Source organism: Dromiciops gliroides, chromosome 3 (assembly GCF_019393635.1).
Source record: "Dromiciops gliroides isolate mDroGli1 chromosome 3, mDroGli1.pri, whole genome shotgun sequence".
In the NCBI taxonomy this organism is placed as follows: Eukaryota; Metazoa; Chordata; class Mammalia; order Microbiotheria; family Microbiotheriidae; genus Dromiciops; species Dromiciops gliroides.
The window spans coordinates 251,799,678-251,816,966 of NC_057863.1; the positions used below are offsets into that span (position 1 = coordinate 251,799,678).

General features: G+C 41.7%; 1 protein-coding gene across 3 annotated transcripts in view; it reads right to left on the minus strand.

The window, feature by feature from the left end:
• AFF3 (AF4/FMR2 family member 3) overlaps positions 1–17,289 on the minus strand; it is a 694,821-nt gene that overhangs the window by 58,600 nt on the left and 618,932 nt on the right. For all 3 annotated transcript variants that reach the window (XM_043992437.1, XM_043992436.1, XM_043992435.1), the window contains 3 exons: positions 15,363–15,552; positions 5,923–7,188; positions 466–590 (listed from right to left, as the gene is read on the minus strand). In XM_043992437.1, the coding sequence (XP_043848372.1) occupies positions 466–590; positions 5,923–7,188; positions 15,363–15,552 (1,581 nt within the window). The remainder of the gene's footprint in view (positions 1–465; positions 591–5,922; positions 7,189–15,362; positions 15,553–17,289) is intronic.

The following is a 17,289-nucleotide window of genomic DNA, read 5'->3' on the forward strand; positions in this document are numbered from 1 at the left end:
TTTTTTAATTGCAATTTTGGGGTTTTTTTACATCACCAAAAGTTCTTCCAGTATCCCTTCCTATTCCCTCTCTGGGTCATCACACATAACAAAGACTATTTTAAAAGAAGAGGAAAAAGACCAGCAAATATATACAAACACCAACAAATCAATATACTGATCAACACACTGAATAGTCTTAAAACATGTACACTATATCATATCCATGAACCTTCCACCTCTTCAAAGGAATGTGATTTGGGTGTCTTTTTTTTTCTTTTTTTGCTGGGCAATGAGGGTTAAGTCACTTGCCCAGGGTCACACAGCTAGTAAGTGTCAAGTGTCTAAGGCCAGATTTGAACTCAGGTACTCCTGAATCCAGGGTCAGTGCTTTATCCATTGCACTACCTAGCTACCCCCAGGTGTCTTTTGAAATAATTATTATCCCTAGTGGCTCAACTTCAGATTCAAAAGGAAAACACGTACCTGTTGGTGTTCAAGTGGCAATGGCTTGTTGATGAAGTATTGTTGGCCAAAGTAGTCAGTCGTGAGGAACATTCTTTCTCTCCCTGAGTCTTCTTGATCTCCCTAAATTCCTCCTCATTTTCACACTGTATAAAGATATGGTTTAAAAGGATCATCTTTTTAAAAGGCAACAGAAGATGGATCATGGTGGCAGATCCCAGTGGAAGAAGTCCCTAAATGACTCCGTACTCTTGTTTCACTTATGTGTGTTACAGTAGCCTGTTGGTAACACTCACCTCCACTAGTGTATTTTCACAGTAAACCTTCCACTCAACAAGGATGAGATTCTGCTTTCTTACTAATAGCTTATTTAAAAGGAAAATGACAACTCTATGATCAAAGTACTAAAGAGACTATTTTTTTTATTTTGTTTTTGTTTTTAGTGAGGCAATTGGGGTTAAGTGACTTGCCCAGGGTCACATAGCTAGTAAGTGTTAAGTGTCTGAGGCCGGATTTGAACTCAGGTACTCCTGAATCCAGGACCGGTGCTTTATCCACTGCGCCACCTAGCCGCCTCCTAAAGAGACTATTTTGAAGGATGATGTCTTCTCTGCTAATATCCTGAGCCAGTAGTAACCCTCTAAAAGGAAGGCCAGTTCTTAATTAAGATAGAAACATCACTTTAACTTGCTCTGGCATATCTGGGAACAGGAGTAGAGAATGTCAGAACAACTTTGTACTCTCTGGGCTTAGAAGGGGTGAGGTCACTGACAACTGGAGAACTTTCTTCTGAAATTCATTACTCCTATGAATTTCAGTCAAAGACTAATTAGAGTTAGTGTCCTCAGTCCTTTAAATTTAGTTAACTGTTACTATGCTGGAATATCCTAGGATCCTTAAGAGTCTTTATCAGGAAAAGATGGGTTTGGAGAAATGGAAGATTTTAGATTTGGTGGGTAGTCCTACAATTGTGCTTAAAAGAAACTTATTTTCTTTAAAAGGGTACGGAGTCACTGGAGTACAGTGTAGACCGTTGTGCTAAACAAAATTTCCTTTCTCTATGACATTAGGATAATACAGAGGGAATTTACTGCAAGGTGTCTGGCTGTGTATTACAGCACTGTCAGCCTTATACCAGCTGCAGGTCAAGTGTGCATACCACTTGGGAAGTGAAATTATCCCATGTCCCCTATTTACCAGGGATTAGGCTACCTCATTTAGGACAGAGAGTCTCTAACTTTTATCTATCTAGCTGTCAATATAGTCCCATGGCCCTTGTCACAGTTGTTCCCTGATGCTCAGGCAAAAATATTAGTCTAGGGAGACCTACTCATAGATTCCTGATTGCCACCACCTGGCACAATGGCTAGAGCGCTGTACAGCTCAGAATCTTCAGCAGCCTGTCTTACTACTTTCCCAGTCCCAAACATTTTATAGGGACTCATAATGTGCTCAGTGTCTTATGGCTCCATAATGCCTAGTAAAGGGCTCCATGAAAAGTGTTTCCTTCATCTCTACAGTACTTGATTTTATTGATTATTACATTAGATCATACAAGGAATATTCTACATCAGCCATACACTGCATGTAGTCTTATACATTAACAAAATAAAAAAGGGCAGAGGGAAATGAAGTACTTCAAATTAAGAAAGCACAGCATGTAAACTTATGTTTACTTAACCATCTACTTCATCTCTGCCCCCAAACGTTTCTGAACTCCCAGGGCCTCATAGCAATATGTCTTATGGTTACCCAGGATACTCATCTTACCTCTAGGACAATACTGTGCCATGGGCTTTTAGCCTAGGGAGAAAAACTGTGACTTGAACTCTTTTCCTAAAAGAGTCCCTGTATTGCACTTAGGACAGTAAGAGTATTGGCATTTTTTTTTTCTAACTTAGAGTACTACCACAATCTGACCCTAAATTCCAGGAAAATCTTCAAAGTGGTAAAATATACCCTGCATCTTATTCTCTGCATGCCTTTTCACTTCAGGGGAATGAAAAATTACTTACCCACCCCCACTACATTTTAGAACCAATTTTGCTTCCATCTCCCCTATTTCAATTGAATTCACTAAGTATTTATTCAAGTGTACCCAGTATCTCTGGTAGTGGCAAGGGAGCTTAGAAAGGGCTCCTCAGAAGGGAGTCCCACATTCATTTGTTCAAAAGTCCCTTTGTCCAATCATGCCACCCCTGTCGCTAAGCCTTCTCTCAAGCAGTACTAAATGCCTGTCCTCAAAGACATCCTGGAAAGCCTGAATAACCTCCCATACTTTTAGTGTTAAACCACCCTCCTAGTCAGAAAGCTTTTCATTCAGTCTTGTCCTCAGTTTGCCCTCAGAAGGTATGGAATTTGAAGATGTGGTGCATGGAGAGAGAGGAGGAGGATATGGAGGACTCCTGAGAGTTACAACCTTATGGTTCTAAATAGTTACCTAAAGTTAAAGTCTTTTCAATGCAGCAAGGCCTGCAAGGTTCACTGAATACATCTGTATATCCTAGGATTCTTGGAGAGTTATGAGATAATGGACTGGGTCACTTACAGAGGTTGCTGCATCTCCTTCCCTGGAGACTTTCGATGTTTCTGAAAACAGGTCATGAAAATAAACACTGGCCCATGTGCCCAGGGCCTAAAAGAAATTAGTAATGGCCTAATGAAAATTAAGGAAGCAGGCCAAAAAAGGTTTAAGTCCTGTCCTGTCTTTTTTATTTTCATTCTGTTTTATTTATGTGGGAATCTGTGTTTGCAGAAGGAAGCTCTGAGCATGTCTACTTTAGGTGGAGGTTTCCATTCACTTAGCCTACTGATATGGGAGCCAGAATTGGGAAGTGAGAAAATCTATAATAGTAGCAATGGTAAATGTATGAGAAGGCCAATGGAAATTTAAGGGCCAAAGAAAAGATGCAGGGATCTGATGATTAGTACATGATACAGTGGAATTTCATAATAACATTATCCATCATGCCATGAAGAACTGTGAGGTCATGTTATGATAAGAGTATTTTGGGGGGGTGTTATTTCAGTAAAGCAAATTCTTAACATATTGAACCTCATGGGGTCCAATCCGACTGTTGTGAGATGTGTAATAAAGTAACTTAGGTGTTTTTGCATGTTTAAGATAAATAAGCACTATTTGGAGTGGGGGAACTTTAAAAATAAGTTTTGCTTAGATTTGGGGAATAGATAAATTGTCCTCAAAAGCAGGAGTCAGTAAGGTATTATTCAGTAGATTCTAAAGGATCACTGGAAGAGCTCAGCTGAAGTTACTGAAGTAATCCCCCAGCATTTGAATGACAGATCACATCTCTCCTTCTGAGATAGTGTATACATTAATGTTTGGCTAAAAACAGAGCCACGCCTGTTTACTTCTCCTTTGGCTCAGTGAATCTGAAATGGCTCAAATTTGAAATGGTTAAGTCAAGCTCTCACAGCAGGAGAATGAAAGTTAATCAAAATTCCCTTCATATATGTCATTTCCTGAGTTTTATCCCCATTTTACAAATGGAGAAATTGAGTCAAGTGATGTGAAAGGCTCAAAACAAAACAAAAAGTAGCAAGTATAGTGAGCTAGTGTCTGGCATATGACTAGAACTTAGGCTTCCTGATTCTCCCTCTAGTGCCTTTAAACGTCCAATTACCTAAGCCTCCAAAAGATGTTTGCCAAAGTGCTTTGAAAACTGTAAGATGCTATAAAAATACAAGGAGGCTAAATTCTCATTAATGATTAAAATGGCTATAATTTAAAGAGCTTGTCCTGAATTTTGATCACTGTCAAAGGATACTGCTGTCAGTTTTCTATGATGTTCCTATTGTTGTCCAAGCTACTGTTATGTGGGGCTCAAAAACTCTCTTCAGAATTCTTGGTTTTTGCCTCTTTCTTGCTCAAAACTTCCAATTCCCATTTCCTATAGCATAAAGTCCAAATTCCTTTGCCTGGAATTCTGTGTCTTTCACAATCTGGCCCTTATCCCTACAGAAACCCTCAGGTCCCTCTCAAACTGGTTTGTTTCTTATTGTCACCTGAACTTTTCGTCTTCTTGCTGTTTTGCCTTTGTTCTTGGGGATTCCCACCTCCACCTCTGTGCTTCCTTGCATCAGAATTCTACCTATCATCTAAGGCCTAGTTCATGTCCTGTCACCTGTGGACTTTCCCAGATCACTATGCAGCCAGAGATGTTCTCTCTATCCCCAGAATATCTGTAGAACTTCTTGGTCTTGCCCACTCTTAGAGCACTTACCTTCTGCCTGGTACCAGTTATTTTTGTGGCTTCCACAGGAAGTCATTTTCCCAAGGACACTATAAGCTCCCAGTGGACAGGTATCGTACCTATTGAGCCTTACACATCTCTTTTCTTCCAAGAGTCTACCTAGAACGGAGTCCTGCACATAGCAGGGACCCAATAATCATTTATAGACTGAATGCATCTATCTTATTTAAGATGTCTACTGAGCCATATTAGACAGGCTTATGTAATATCCAGTAGACATCTTAAACTGAATATATATCCAAAACAAATTTTGTTCCCTTTCTCCGTAACACCCCTCCCCCCAATATTTTAGAAGGTAGTATTATCTTCCCAGTCCCTTAGGCTTACAACCTGAATGTCACCTGGGATACCTAACAATCTCTTGCTCTCTGCCCCCACCCCCAGTGCATGCATATTCAATCCTTTGCCAAGGCCTGTCAATTTCATCTCTGCAACATCTCTCCAGTATGCTTTCTTCTCTCTTCTGATACTGCCACAACTCTGGTGCAGGCCCTCATCACCTCTCACCCGGACTACTGTAACAGCAAGGGGGTGGATCTGGTTGTCCATTCCAATTTATGCTCCATTCAGCCTCTAAAGTGATTTTCCTAAAGGAAGGTCTGCTCATGTCATACCCCCAGGCCCCAACCTCCAGTGGCTTCAAGCTCCAGAAGCAGTACAGTTTGAAATTCAAAACTCTTCATAAACTGACCCCCCTGCTACCTTTCCTGTCTTCTTTTATCTTACTTCCTCACCCATAGTCTTTGATCTGGGATACTGGCTCTTTATGCTGTTTCAATGACAAGACACACTCCATCTCTTGGCTCTGGGCATTTTCTCTGGCTCCCCCATACCTGGAATGGTTTCCCTCCTCTCCAAATACTGACCTCCCTGACATAAGTCCCAACTATAATCCCACTTTCTACAGGAAGCCTTCTCTAAACCCCTTTTAATTCCAGTTCCTTCTCTCCGTTAATTATTTCCAATTGATCACGTACTTAGCTCACTTCATATACATTTCTTTGCATGTTCTGTCACGCCATTAGACTGCAAACTCCTTGAGTGCAGGGGCTGTCTTTTGCCTCTTTGTATATTTAGCTCTTAGCACCTAGTAGGCACTTAATAAATGCGAGCTGACCTCGCAAGTGACCCAGGCCTCCCCTGTCCTCACGTCCTTGCTTCCTGGGCCTCACGGGGTGGTCAGGGCCCCGGCCGGACATCCTACCTTACGTTTCCGCTTGGATTTCGGCAGCCCCTTTTCTGCGGGCGGCAGGTCCGGGGCGTGATTCTGCAGGCCGGGGTCCGTGTCTTTAGCCCCTGGGCCGGCCGGGGCAACGGCAGGGGGGTCCTGGGGGGGCGAGGGCTCTGGGATCCTGGACAAGAGGGCCAGGTCGATCTTGACCCAGAGGGCCTTCACCTCGTCGCTGTCCTTGAGCGGGGAGAGCAGCTCGTTGCGGCCGAAGGGCACCAGGGTGTAGAACTGCTCCTCGAGCTCCTTGGCCGCGTCGCTCGAGGTCCTGGCGTTGATGGAGCCCACGGCCTTGTTGGCGGTGCTGGTGCCGCTGGTGCCGCCGCCGTTCCCGGGGCCGCCCTCCCGGAGCCGCTGGTCTCCCGGCGCCGAGGCGGCCGCCGCCGCCGTGGGCGCCGGGCCCACAGCCGGGGGCTTGGGGCCCAGGTAGTCGTCCTGCTCCGATTCCGGCTCAGAGTCGGACGAGGACGAGGACGAGGAGGATGAGGACGACGACTCGGTTTCGATGAACTCCTTCGACTTGGGGGCCGTCTTGCTCAGGCCCCGCGTGCGGCGCTTCTCGCAGGCCGCGGCCGCCGCCACCACGGCCGAGGAAGAGGAGCACGAGCGCAGCTCCTTCCGGTGGCCAGTCCTGGCGCCGCCGCCGCCGCCACACGGCCTGGTCTTGGGGGGCTCGGGGGCAGGGCTCTCCAGGAGCACCTCGCTGGCCGCCAGCTCCTCGGCCGGTGGCCGGTGGCAGTTGGCGCCCTCGCCCGCCGAGGCCCTCTCCGTAGTCGTCGCGGTCCTCCTCGGGGGCTTCTTGCAGACCGACCTCCGGGGAGGGGGCGGTGCGCCTGCGCCTTCCGCAGCAACCGGGATGGTCCCCGCGGGTCCTGAGCTCAGAGCAGCGGGGACGGCGGCAGGGACGGCAGGGGGCGCTGTGGGGGCGGCGGCGGTTGCGGGAGGCGCAGGCGCAGTGGCGGGAGGCGACTTCTGCTTTACCCCTTTAGTCCCGGGGGCTTTGTTAGCAGTCCTAGGCCTCTGCTCCTCTTTGCAGGCGCTCTTGATCTCCTTCTCTCGAAGGCCGGTCTGGCACAGGGTGGTTAATTTCCCGCACTCCTGGACTTCGTCCTTCCCCCGGTTGTAGTACTGGCCGCCCTCCGACCCGTGGCTCTCATTTTGGTTCAGGAGCGGAGGCTTATGGGGATTCACTTTGTTGAGCCATTTATCCAGCTGCCACTTGTTGGAAGAAGCTTGTTCTGGCTAAAAATCAGAAAAAACCAAACAAAAACACATCACAAAACAGCTTTTATGAAACTTAAGGAGGGGGCCTGGGGTTTTGATTGATTCCTCTGTGTGTGTGAAGGAAGACTAATGAGTAGTGTTTGAAGCAGAGGCGGGAAGAAGATTTGCGTATCATCTCCCAGCAGGGGAGAGAAGGGAGAGGGATGATGTTATACCCACTGCCACATACAGGACTGCTCAAATGGACCCGCTATCCCCAAAAGTGAAACGGCAGCCTGCCTCTTCCTCATCTCCTTCAAGCACTCTTAATGGATATTTTAATTGTCATAATATATACACCCTAATTTATTATTTGTTTTATTTTATTATTAATTATTTTCTCACTCCCCCACCCACTGGGAAGGCAAGAAATAGGATATGCATCATACATCTGAAGTCATACAAGACATATTTCTGCTTCATATGTAATTTAATAGTTATTTTTGAACACATGTATGGGGGTGGGAAGGTTGGTAATTTTTGTTTATTCCCCCCAATCAGTTTTTGAGAATTAAAAGTTTAACCTATTCTAGGATTTGCCTCTGTTCCAAGGCATTTCTATTCTCAACCCTAATTTTAGGTTTCTGTTGATATGAATTCCTTAATGTGCTCCAGGGAGAAGTAGATTGTGTGAGAAATAGATGTTTTCTAAAGCGAAGTGTATAATAATAAAAAAGAATTGGTAAAAGGTGAAGAGCCCAAGGGAAAGGTTCCCCCCCACCCCCAAGGACATGTAGAAAGAAAAAAAAAAGACTGCTTATTTGGGAAGACAGGGCATAGTCATCTCACAGTAGGAACATTAACTTTAGGGAAATTACTAGGTTGCTAAGGTTGTATTCAGTATGTTTCAAAAGGGACTGGTGCTTGTACTTTGCTCTGTCAACCTGAAATCCATCTTCAATCTTTTCAAATCCCTATGCTGTAGAAAGCAATGAAACTGGTGGAAGCAGTGACAGAAATTCTTCCTGGGAACACATGTACTAACTAGAGACATTTAGGTGGGAAACAGTCATTTCCAGTGGGGTTAGAACCATCTAACACTCATCATCGTTATCACTGAAAACAAGGACACATATTGCCATTCCAATCAGTCTTTCAGTGACAGGAAGGTATGTGAAATATTTTCCCTTTTCCAGATTAAAAGAAAATGTCCAGAAAGAGAAATGATCAAGTGAATTCTACAAAAGACTTGCCCTTTATTGATGTAATAATAATAATAAAGCCAAAAATTAATATAGCACTTTTAGGATCTGCAAAGTGCTTTATAAAAATTATCTCATTTGATCCTTACAACAATCCTGGGAAGGTGTTATTATGTTCTATTAGATGCTATTATGATTCCCATTTTGCAGATAAGACAACGAAATCAGAGAGGTTAAGGGTCTTGCCCAGAGTCACAGGGCTAGGAAGTGACTGAGACTGGATTCAAACTCTTCCTTGACTTCAGACCTCGTGTTTTATCCACTCACTGTACCATCTAGCTGCCTACCAAAGTATATAAAGCAATGACAGATAATCAAAATGAATGAAATGCAGCATGCAATGGTTTGTAAAGCAGCTGCCTCTAGAAGCCCCTCAATAAACAGAGTTGGCTGAAAGCTAAGTGAGTAGGACAATACTTTTGTGAAATCGAAAACTGGCCTTGCCACTTTTTTTTCACCTTGGCAAATTCCTGACCATTTTAGTGCACAAGGTTTTCTGCCTTTAAAATAAAAACACACTAAACACTGGAGTGTGTAAAGAGTACCTTGAAAGGTTTAAAAAAAAGTTGGGGACCATATAATTTTTGACAGTGCACAGGATTTGCAGTGGTTAGCCCCACTACTTTGAATAGTGGCACTTCTTCAATTTCTCCTATTTTTTTTTTTTGTAGCACAGTAATAGGTATTTATTAAGTCCTTCCTTCCTTCCTTCCTTCCTTCCTTCCTTCCTTCCTTCCTTCCTTCCTTCCTTCCTTCCTTCCTTCCTTCCTTCCTTCTCCTATTTTTTTATCTTCCCTCATATCATCAGGCAAAGAAAACACATACATACATCTGGCCATAGCCAGAACCCCGTCACAAGCAGAAATTCCTAAGAAAACAATAAAACAGTGAATAGAAAGTCGGGGTAGAATTTAATCATTTTCTTATAGGACCACTGACTGATTTAGATTCTTTCATCCTACACAATACTAGCAGAGAAATCTTCCCAATATGCCATTTTCATCACACCATTTACTGCTCAAGAACCTAATGGGATCCCTAAATTGCCTACCAAATACAATTCAAATTTCTCTGGCTGGCATTCAAGACCTTCCACCAACTATCCCCACTCTACTCTATCTTTCACCGCACTCCAACATAGCCAGTGTTAGTCCTTTGAGAATGTCAGATATATATTGGAACTGATAGCTATTTTACTTTAGGGAAAAACACTACTCAGCCTCCTTCAATCACTTTGGCACTTATGTAGAAACAACTATTTAGCACCTTATTGTGTCATCTTTTGCATTCTCTGTTTCATTTCTATCAAGATTGGAAGCTTTTCAAGGGTAGTCCTACATATTGTACTTTTTTTTCTATCTTCTAAAACCCTTAGCTATCTGCTCGAACATTTTTGCACTGAATTTATTTGACTTGCATAGTCACTCTGCTAGGGCATTCTCACTAGCCCTACCAAGTGTAATCTATTCTTCTAGTGAGGCATGCATTCTACCCTTACTCTTATTTGTTTATTTTGTTTTTGTTTTTGTTTTTTGGGTTTTTTGGTGAGGCAATGAGGGTTAAGTGAGTTGCCCAGGGTCACACAGCTAGTAAGTGTCAAGTGTCTGAGGCCATATTTGAACTCAGGTCCTCCTGAATCCAGGACCAGTGCTTTATCCACTGCGCCACCTAGCTCCCCCCTCCCCCACTCTTATTAATCCAAATTCTATGATCCTTTAAATTACAATTTAAGTGTCAACTCTTAGATGATGTCTTCCCTGGACTCCATCTCCTCTACAATGATTCTGTAGCTAACTGAATTACCTTAACCCTTACTTAAACTACTAGTCCTGCACTACCAAGTACTTAACTATTGCATTGTCTTGGATTTGTTGTCTAGCTATTTATATCATCACCCAAATAGACTGTGAACTGATCAAGAGGCAATGCTGTCTAATTGTCATATAGCTTCTATAGTACCTAATGCTATTTAGGCAAAGGGAACTGAATGAACGAACCCCTATTTCTTTTTACATGAAGACCCTCTAGTAAATCATATGATTTTGTTTGTGCCAGAAAAAAAAAAGATGGCACAGGAATATTCAAAAAAAGCATCTTTTCCCATATTCTAGAGAGCAATTACATGAGGATGTATAAAATAATGGAAAGGAAGGTAAAAGGTAATTTCAAAAACAGTCTTGAAGCAACAAAGCCTATGATATGAATCACCAGTTATAGGAAAATGGTATTCAATGACTCTTTCAGGTTAGCTCAAAGATATCATTATGTTATGGTGATTCATGTAAAATAAAGTGGCCTTCAACAACTGAAGCTATAAATAGCTCATAAAAAATGGAGGTGAGTTCAGAGGGTTTTTCCAAACAGGTAAACTGAGATATCTCAGAGTATGAATCTTCTTTTTCTTGTATTTTGGGATATTACCAGTGATAGAAATGGCTTCTTCAGCAATTATATTTCAAAGCAGTACAAGAAGATACAACCCTATAATTTCAGTTAGTTAAAGGGATTTGATTTCATCTTCAAAGTATAGCCAGCTTAGTGCCATTAAACTGGTTCAGGGTTAGGCAAGGTGACTTTATGGAGTAGTGTGTTACATAGAAACTACATTCTTTAAGATGTTATGAATGGACAATTGGGCAAATTATATTTTGGTGCAGCTTCAAGACCCAGAGCACTATAGAAATGTATAATTACAGTAGGATCTTGTTAAATACAACCAATGATACTTGTTTTCCAGTGTCCAGTCCAATGTCTGGCACTTAATAATTGTCTAATAAATGTTTGTTGGCTGATTGATTAACATTAACTGGGGCAACCTTATTGCCCAGAACACCTGCATACCCACAGTAGAATTGATGGTGCAGGGGCAGCTAGGTGGTGAAGTGGATAGAGCACCAGCCCTGGATTCAGGAGGACCTGAGTTCAAATCTGGCCTCAGACATATGACACTTACTAGCTGTGTGACCCTGGGCAAGTCACTTAATCCCAACTGCCTCACCAAAAAAAAAAAAAAAAAAGAATTGATGGTGCAGCTATGAAGTACCAAGAGTGATCATAAAGAGTGATTTCATGGAAACAAGTCTCATTACTTAATGACCACATCCACTATGGTAGAGAAAGGAGACACCTTCTTCACATTGTTGGGGAGTATACTATAAGATAATAATAAGTCCTTCTCAAACTGATGTTCTCTACATTTTGTAATGGAAGGAGTGCTAGAATTGGAATAAGAGCATCAAGGTTTGAATCCCAGTGTCACATACTATTTGTGTGACTTTGGGTATATTAGGTAACTTATATGCATAGTTCTTGACTCATAGGGATAAGTTAGAGACTAGACCTGTGATTTCATTTGTATAAGGAGCTCTTGGATTAGTGAACTAAATTGCTGAGCAATTTAAAGACAGAGAATTGCCTATAGCAATGAGAGTTTAAGTGACTCGTTTGTGTCAAAGGCAGAACTTGAACTCAGTTCTTTCTGGCTCCAAGGCAGCTCTCTATGTGCTATACCACATGGACTCTTTTTTTTTTTTTGGTCATATAGACTCTTATAGAAACCACTTAATAAATGCTTGGTTGATTGACTGAAAACTTATTTAACTTCCTTGGGCTTGTTTCTTCATCTGCAGAATCAGGAGTTTGGACTTAGATGACCTCTAAGGTTCTTTCTAGCCCTGGTTCTATGAGCCTAACTTTTGGACATATAAATGAATAAATACACCCACATTTTTTTCCCTTATGGGAAAAAACCTGTATAAATTGATTCCACCTGTACAGGAAGAACACATTTATTATTTGGGGGTGGGGGTGGTGGAGGTAGTGTGCTAAGAAGAAATGTTTATTTTTAGTCAAACCTATACATTATTTTCCAGAAGTGAGACTGTAAAATGATAGAGTATTATTAATATATCATATGCTGTTCTTGCATTTTATACTCTCAGATTTTTACTCATAGATGAGTAAATTACTAGGAAAGGTAACTGGCCTCAGCCACCTTTAACTCTTGGGGATCTTTTTTTAAAGAGACTTGTGATCCAGCTCCTTAGCTAGAAGCTTCTTTGAATCATGCTCTGTTAATTGACCCCACATTGTTGCTGGAGGAAATGTACAAGAGAGCTAAAATCTTTGTAATTACCTCAATGACATTTGGAAAGAACCTACTTTAAGGAGAATGGTAACTGTGCTCTTCTTAGCTAAGTTTTCAGTCTAATTTAAGGAGGTTTGAAATTAAAATTGTATCAGAAAACAGAAAGCTCCTGGACATTTATGCATTACACAAAGTACCCACTACTTTTCTTACCAGGATACAGACCCATTTCTTATCACTAAACTTTGTGTCCCCCCCCCCAAAAAAAATTATGAAATGAAACACTTCTGTTTTATCTTGAGAGGTCTGCTGTCTGTTTTGTTCCCTACAAGTAGGCTGTCAAGAACTCTGTTAACTCCCCTTGTGCATTTTTGTTTTACTTCAAATTGTACAGGAGTAATAAGGGTATATAGCTCCTTTAACATATAGGGTTTTCTCATTTTTTTAGGTGACTGGAGTGGCCCTGAGTGAGGAATTAAAAACAGCTGGGGGAGTGACATTACATGCCTTCAAGACCCCTCTCAAATTCCATCACCTTTATGAAAGCATCCCTAATTTCCTCAACTGTATCTCATTTCTCCCTCCTCTAGACCTTATATAGAATGTTGTTTATTCTTCTCTTAGGGTATGGCTAGTATCCCTTATAATATCATTGTTTGTATATTTCTCCCTCCATCCCTAACCCATGAGGTTATAAGCTGAGCAGTTTGGTCAAGGACCATGTTTTATCTTCTTTTATTTTCCTAGAGGCATACACTTAGAACTGGATGGTGTAAAGGTCATCACCTAGAGTCCATTCTTCTTATTATACGGATGAAGAAACTGAGAGAGGCTAAAGGTTTTGCTCCAAAGTCACTCAGGAAATAAGTAGGAGAGGCAGCACGGGTCCTCTGATTCTATGTTCATTGTTCTTCCCATCCTACCACAAGCTGCCCCTACAACAATGGGCAAGGCATCCTGCTCGTGCTAGGCCTTCAACAAAGACTAGCTGTATGGATGCATGAACGCCTTCAAAAAGGAAGTTCAGAGCCATGGAAAGGAAAGAGGACACATACCTCTATCTTAGAAGCAAACTGTTGGAAAGATGTCTAAAGAAATGAAGGGTCACTTTGGAATGTTTGTAATCTAAGGAGGAGCTGAAGATAAACTGGAAATGAAGAGGCCAGCCAGAAGCAATGAAAATGGCCGGAAGAACCCCTTATCTAAAAAGCCAATGCTAGATATTGTATCCATTTAGTTCTTTCCTCTAAGATTTGCTTTCCTTGGCATATCTCAATGTTTGTGGGTAGCATAAACAGTAATAGTCTTACTTTATGAAAAGAAAAGGTAAGTGCATTAAGTGGAGGAGAATCCTTAATTTTTCTCAATTACCCATGACTGTAGTAAATCTAATTGTGGTGCCTGCACTACCCTGAGACACCACTAAGCCCGTAATACCAGCTCCCAGAGGTGCTCATGTAATACCTGAAAGAAACTAAAGAGTAATTCTAATATTCTCCCTAAATGCTCAACCACTTTTAAATGATAGGTCAAAATGACACATTTTAACTAAGCTTACCTGGCAACTGTGGCTATAAAAGTGGGCATAAAGTACAGGGGAGGGGGGCAGAGTAGAAAGAGCATTGACTCTCAAGTCAGAGGTCCTGGGTTCAAATTCTACTTCTGATACTACCTATGTGACCTTATACAAGTCTCTTAATCTCTCTGAGTCTCAGTTTCCTCGAGTGTAAATGAGGGGATTAGACTAGATGGCATCTAATGTCTCCTCCTTTTTAAGATATATGATTCTACGAATTACATAGTGGGTGGTTAGAACCTCAACCATATTAACATAGTTACCGATTGTTGGCCCAATTTCACAGGTGGATTTAGAAATTTGATCCCCGAAGGGGTGTGGGTAGCTTTGTGAGTCAAAAGAAAAAAAAATCTTAGAGATGAAACTATGTAACTCATACTGACTTCCTATGTTTCTACACTAAGGTAAAGTTGCTTTTTATTGTTTCTTTAGACATCAAAATCTATCTACAGAGTCCCACGACTAGAAATTTGTTCTCAGCCCTCCCCCAAGAATATTCACACTCTGAATTACTATTTAATTTTCCCTTTTCCACTTTAATATAGAAATAGCAATGATTTTTATGGGAGCCTTATAATGTCTTTATATGAGGCACCTAGATCTTCTCCAAAGATACTCATCATGGCAATAAAAGGTTTTTATTATTATTTGTAGGTTGATGCTAATTTTTCTTTTTATATCTTCACAAAGAAAACACAACTAAGAAAGTGTGGGGTTTGGGGTTTTTTTGGCTAATATTTATAGCTCTTTCTGTCCTTCTAACCCGTGACAAACTGCAAAAAGGTGAGGCCATAGCCATGTCTAATCCATAAAACCCCTTTCTCTGTGATTTATATATGGTCACACTTATTAGGCCATGAACTTTTCTATCTAGTTATTGCCTCAGTTGACCCCTAGTGTGACTTGATCTATAGGTTATCCTTCATCAGCTAGGTTCCCTGAATACCTGGCAACAAGGGAAAGCTGGGATGGAGATCTAAGGGACAAAGAAGGGCAATAGTCCTCATGCTTCCAATGAAGGCCCTTTCCTCAGGACAGCATGGGGGAGAGTGGAGAAAGTGATTCAAAACAATGCTTGCCTGACTGATTAAAAAAAAAAAGTCCCTCTTCCTAATGAGGGGGTTTGGCCTAAGATAGCTCCTTTTATTAGCACCAGGCCTGAATGGAGGGTCTGGGAGGACCTGGAGAGGAAGGAGACAGGGGTCTGGCCTTATGGAAACACTTAGGCGAGAGGAGAACGAAGGCAAGGGGGGCTGGGAGCTGCGGGAAGAATGGGGGGAGTCCTTACCTCTGGGCTGGAGTAGTGAGAAGGCTTGCTGCCTTCACTCCCACTGGAGCTGCTTTCGCTCTCTGAGTCGGAGCCCGAACTGCTTTCCGAGTCGCTGGAGCTGCTGCTGCTGCTGCTGGAGCTGCCGCTGCTCGACCCCTTGCTGGAGGGGCCCGAGGGTCTGCTATTGGCCTGCTGCTGAACCACCGCGCTGCAAGCCCCACGGACAACCCACCGAGGAGGAAGAGAGAACAAAATAAACAAACACAAAAACATCACCCGGCTCCGTGCTCTTTTTTTTTTTTTTTGGTTAAAGCTCTCCAGTCTTAGCTATGTGCATACCTACAATCTTCAACTGGGACTTAAGGAGAAAAAAAAAACAGGGTTAGTAGAATCCGTCTTGGAAAAAAAACAAAAAACAAAAAACTGGGCCAGGAAGTTGATGTCTCTAATATTCGGGCAGTGGTTACATGTGTGTCAGTTTTAGTAGGGAAGAAACTTTTTTTTTTTCCAATTGCCCATTTCTATTGTGCTGATGCATGGGGAATGACTTTTCAGGTGCATTTCAATGCCTGATGTTGCAAGAAAGGAAGAGAAAAAACAAAGAGTGCTCAAAATGCCCTCCCCCCTCCCCAAAAGTGTAGAAATGATCGCTGATTACTTCATTATTGTCGCTAAGGAGAACGCAGAGAGACAGCGGGGATTAGGAAAAACAATGTGGTTAGAAAAATTGGCATGTTCTTCTATGCCGATTTATGCCTGAGTTTTCTGAGAAGCTTGGGCCAACCCATGTTATATAGCCCTGTCTCCTCCCATTTTCCTGCCTACACTCAGTCTGATACTGCTGTCCCCACACAAGCAGGGTCCCCAGCACAAACAATGAGCTTCTTTTGCATCCTTATTGAAGGACTGAGGCCTACTTGCATGCACATTTTTAGATTCTAGACTTTTAAAATTCAACCCCAATGCAGCAGTTTACAGGAATAGCATTTTAAAATTCATACTTGATGTTCACATTCACACTCAAATTTGCCAGAGCCTAATCATGTACTCAAAGACAACAGGAAAAATTGACTCTTTCCAAAGGTAATTAACCATAAAAATTCAAATAGCGTACATCCAGGCAAAGATTTTTTCTGCCCCAAAACCCCACTCAACACTCACAAAATATTTGACATCTTCAAGATCCTTTATTAATTGAATTGAATAAGAAGTGAATGTGTGTATGTTTGAAAACTAGTTTAAAAACTGAGAAAACAATAGTTCCTGGAACACACTGATTCATTTAGTCAGCAAAATTCCTGTTTGCCATTTACTTTTGGTTTGTTGCTGGTACAGGATTGCACGTTAATAAATAGCCAGCAAATTGGAAATTATCCACATTATGGTTCAAAGTGCATCATATCTTAGATTAAATAAAGAACTCTCCTAAAAATAATTTTTATTGATATCTTTTGGTTCTACATATTGCCCAGATTTCTCTTTTTAATCTTTCCCTCCCCATTCCTAGAGTCCTATCCCTTGTATCAAAGAATTTTTAAAAGGAGAGAAAAAAGAGGAAGAAGAAAATTAAAAAGAAATCATTGAAACATATGAAGGAATGCAAAAAGTCTGATGTTAAATACAGTGTTCCTCACCAATGGATCCCAACCTCTGCATAGGAGTAGATGAAGGTTTATTCTCATATCTCATCTTTGGGCCAATTTTTTTCTTTATAATTTAATAACATTCAGTTTTGATTCTTTTGTGGTGGTGGTTCTTTTCATTAACCTTGTTTTTGTCAGTGTATGCATTGTTTTCCTGCCTCTGCTTCAGGCCTGCTTTTTGAAGCAGACATTTTTCACCAAGATAGACACCTCTAATTTCCACAAATCCTTGCTTCAATCTTTATTGTACCATGGAGGTGGCTCTGGACTTCTGAAGGTAATGCCAATGATGTACGGAATAG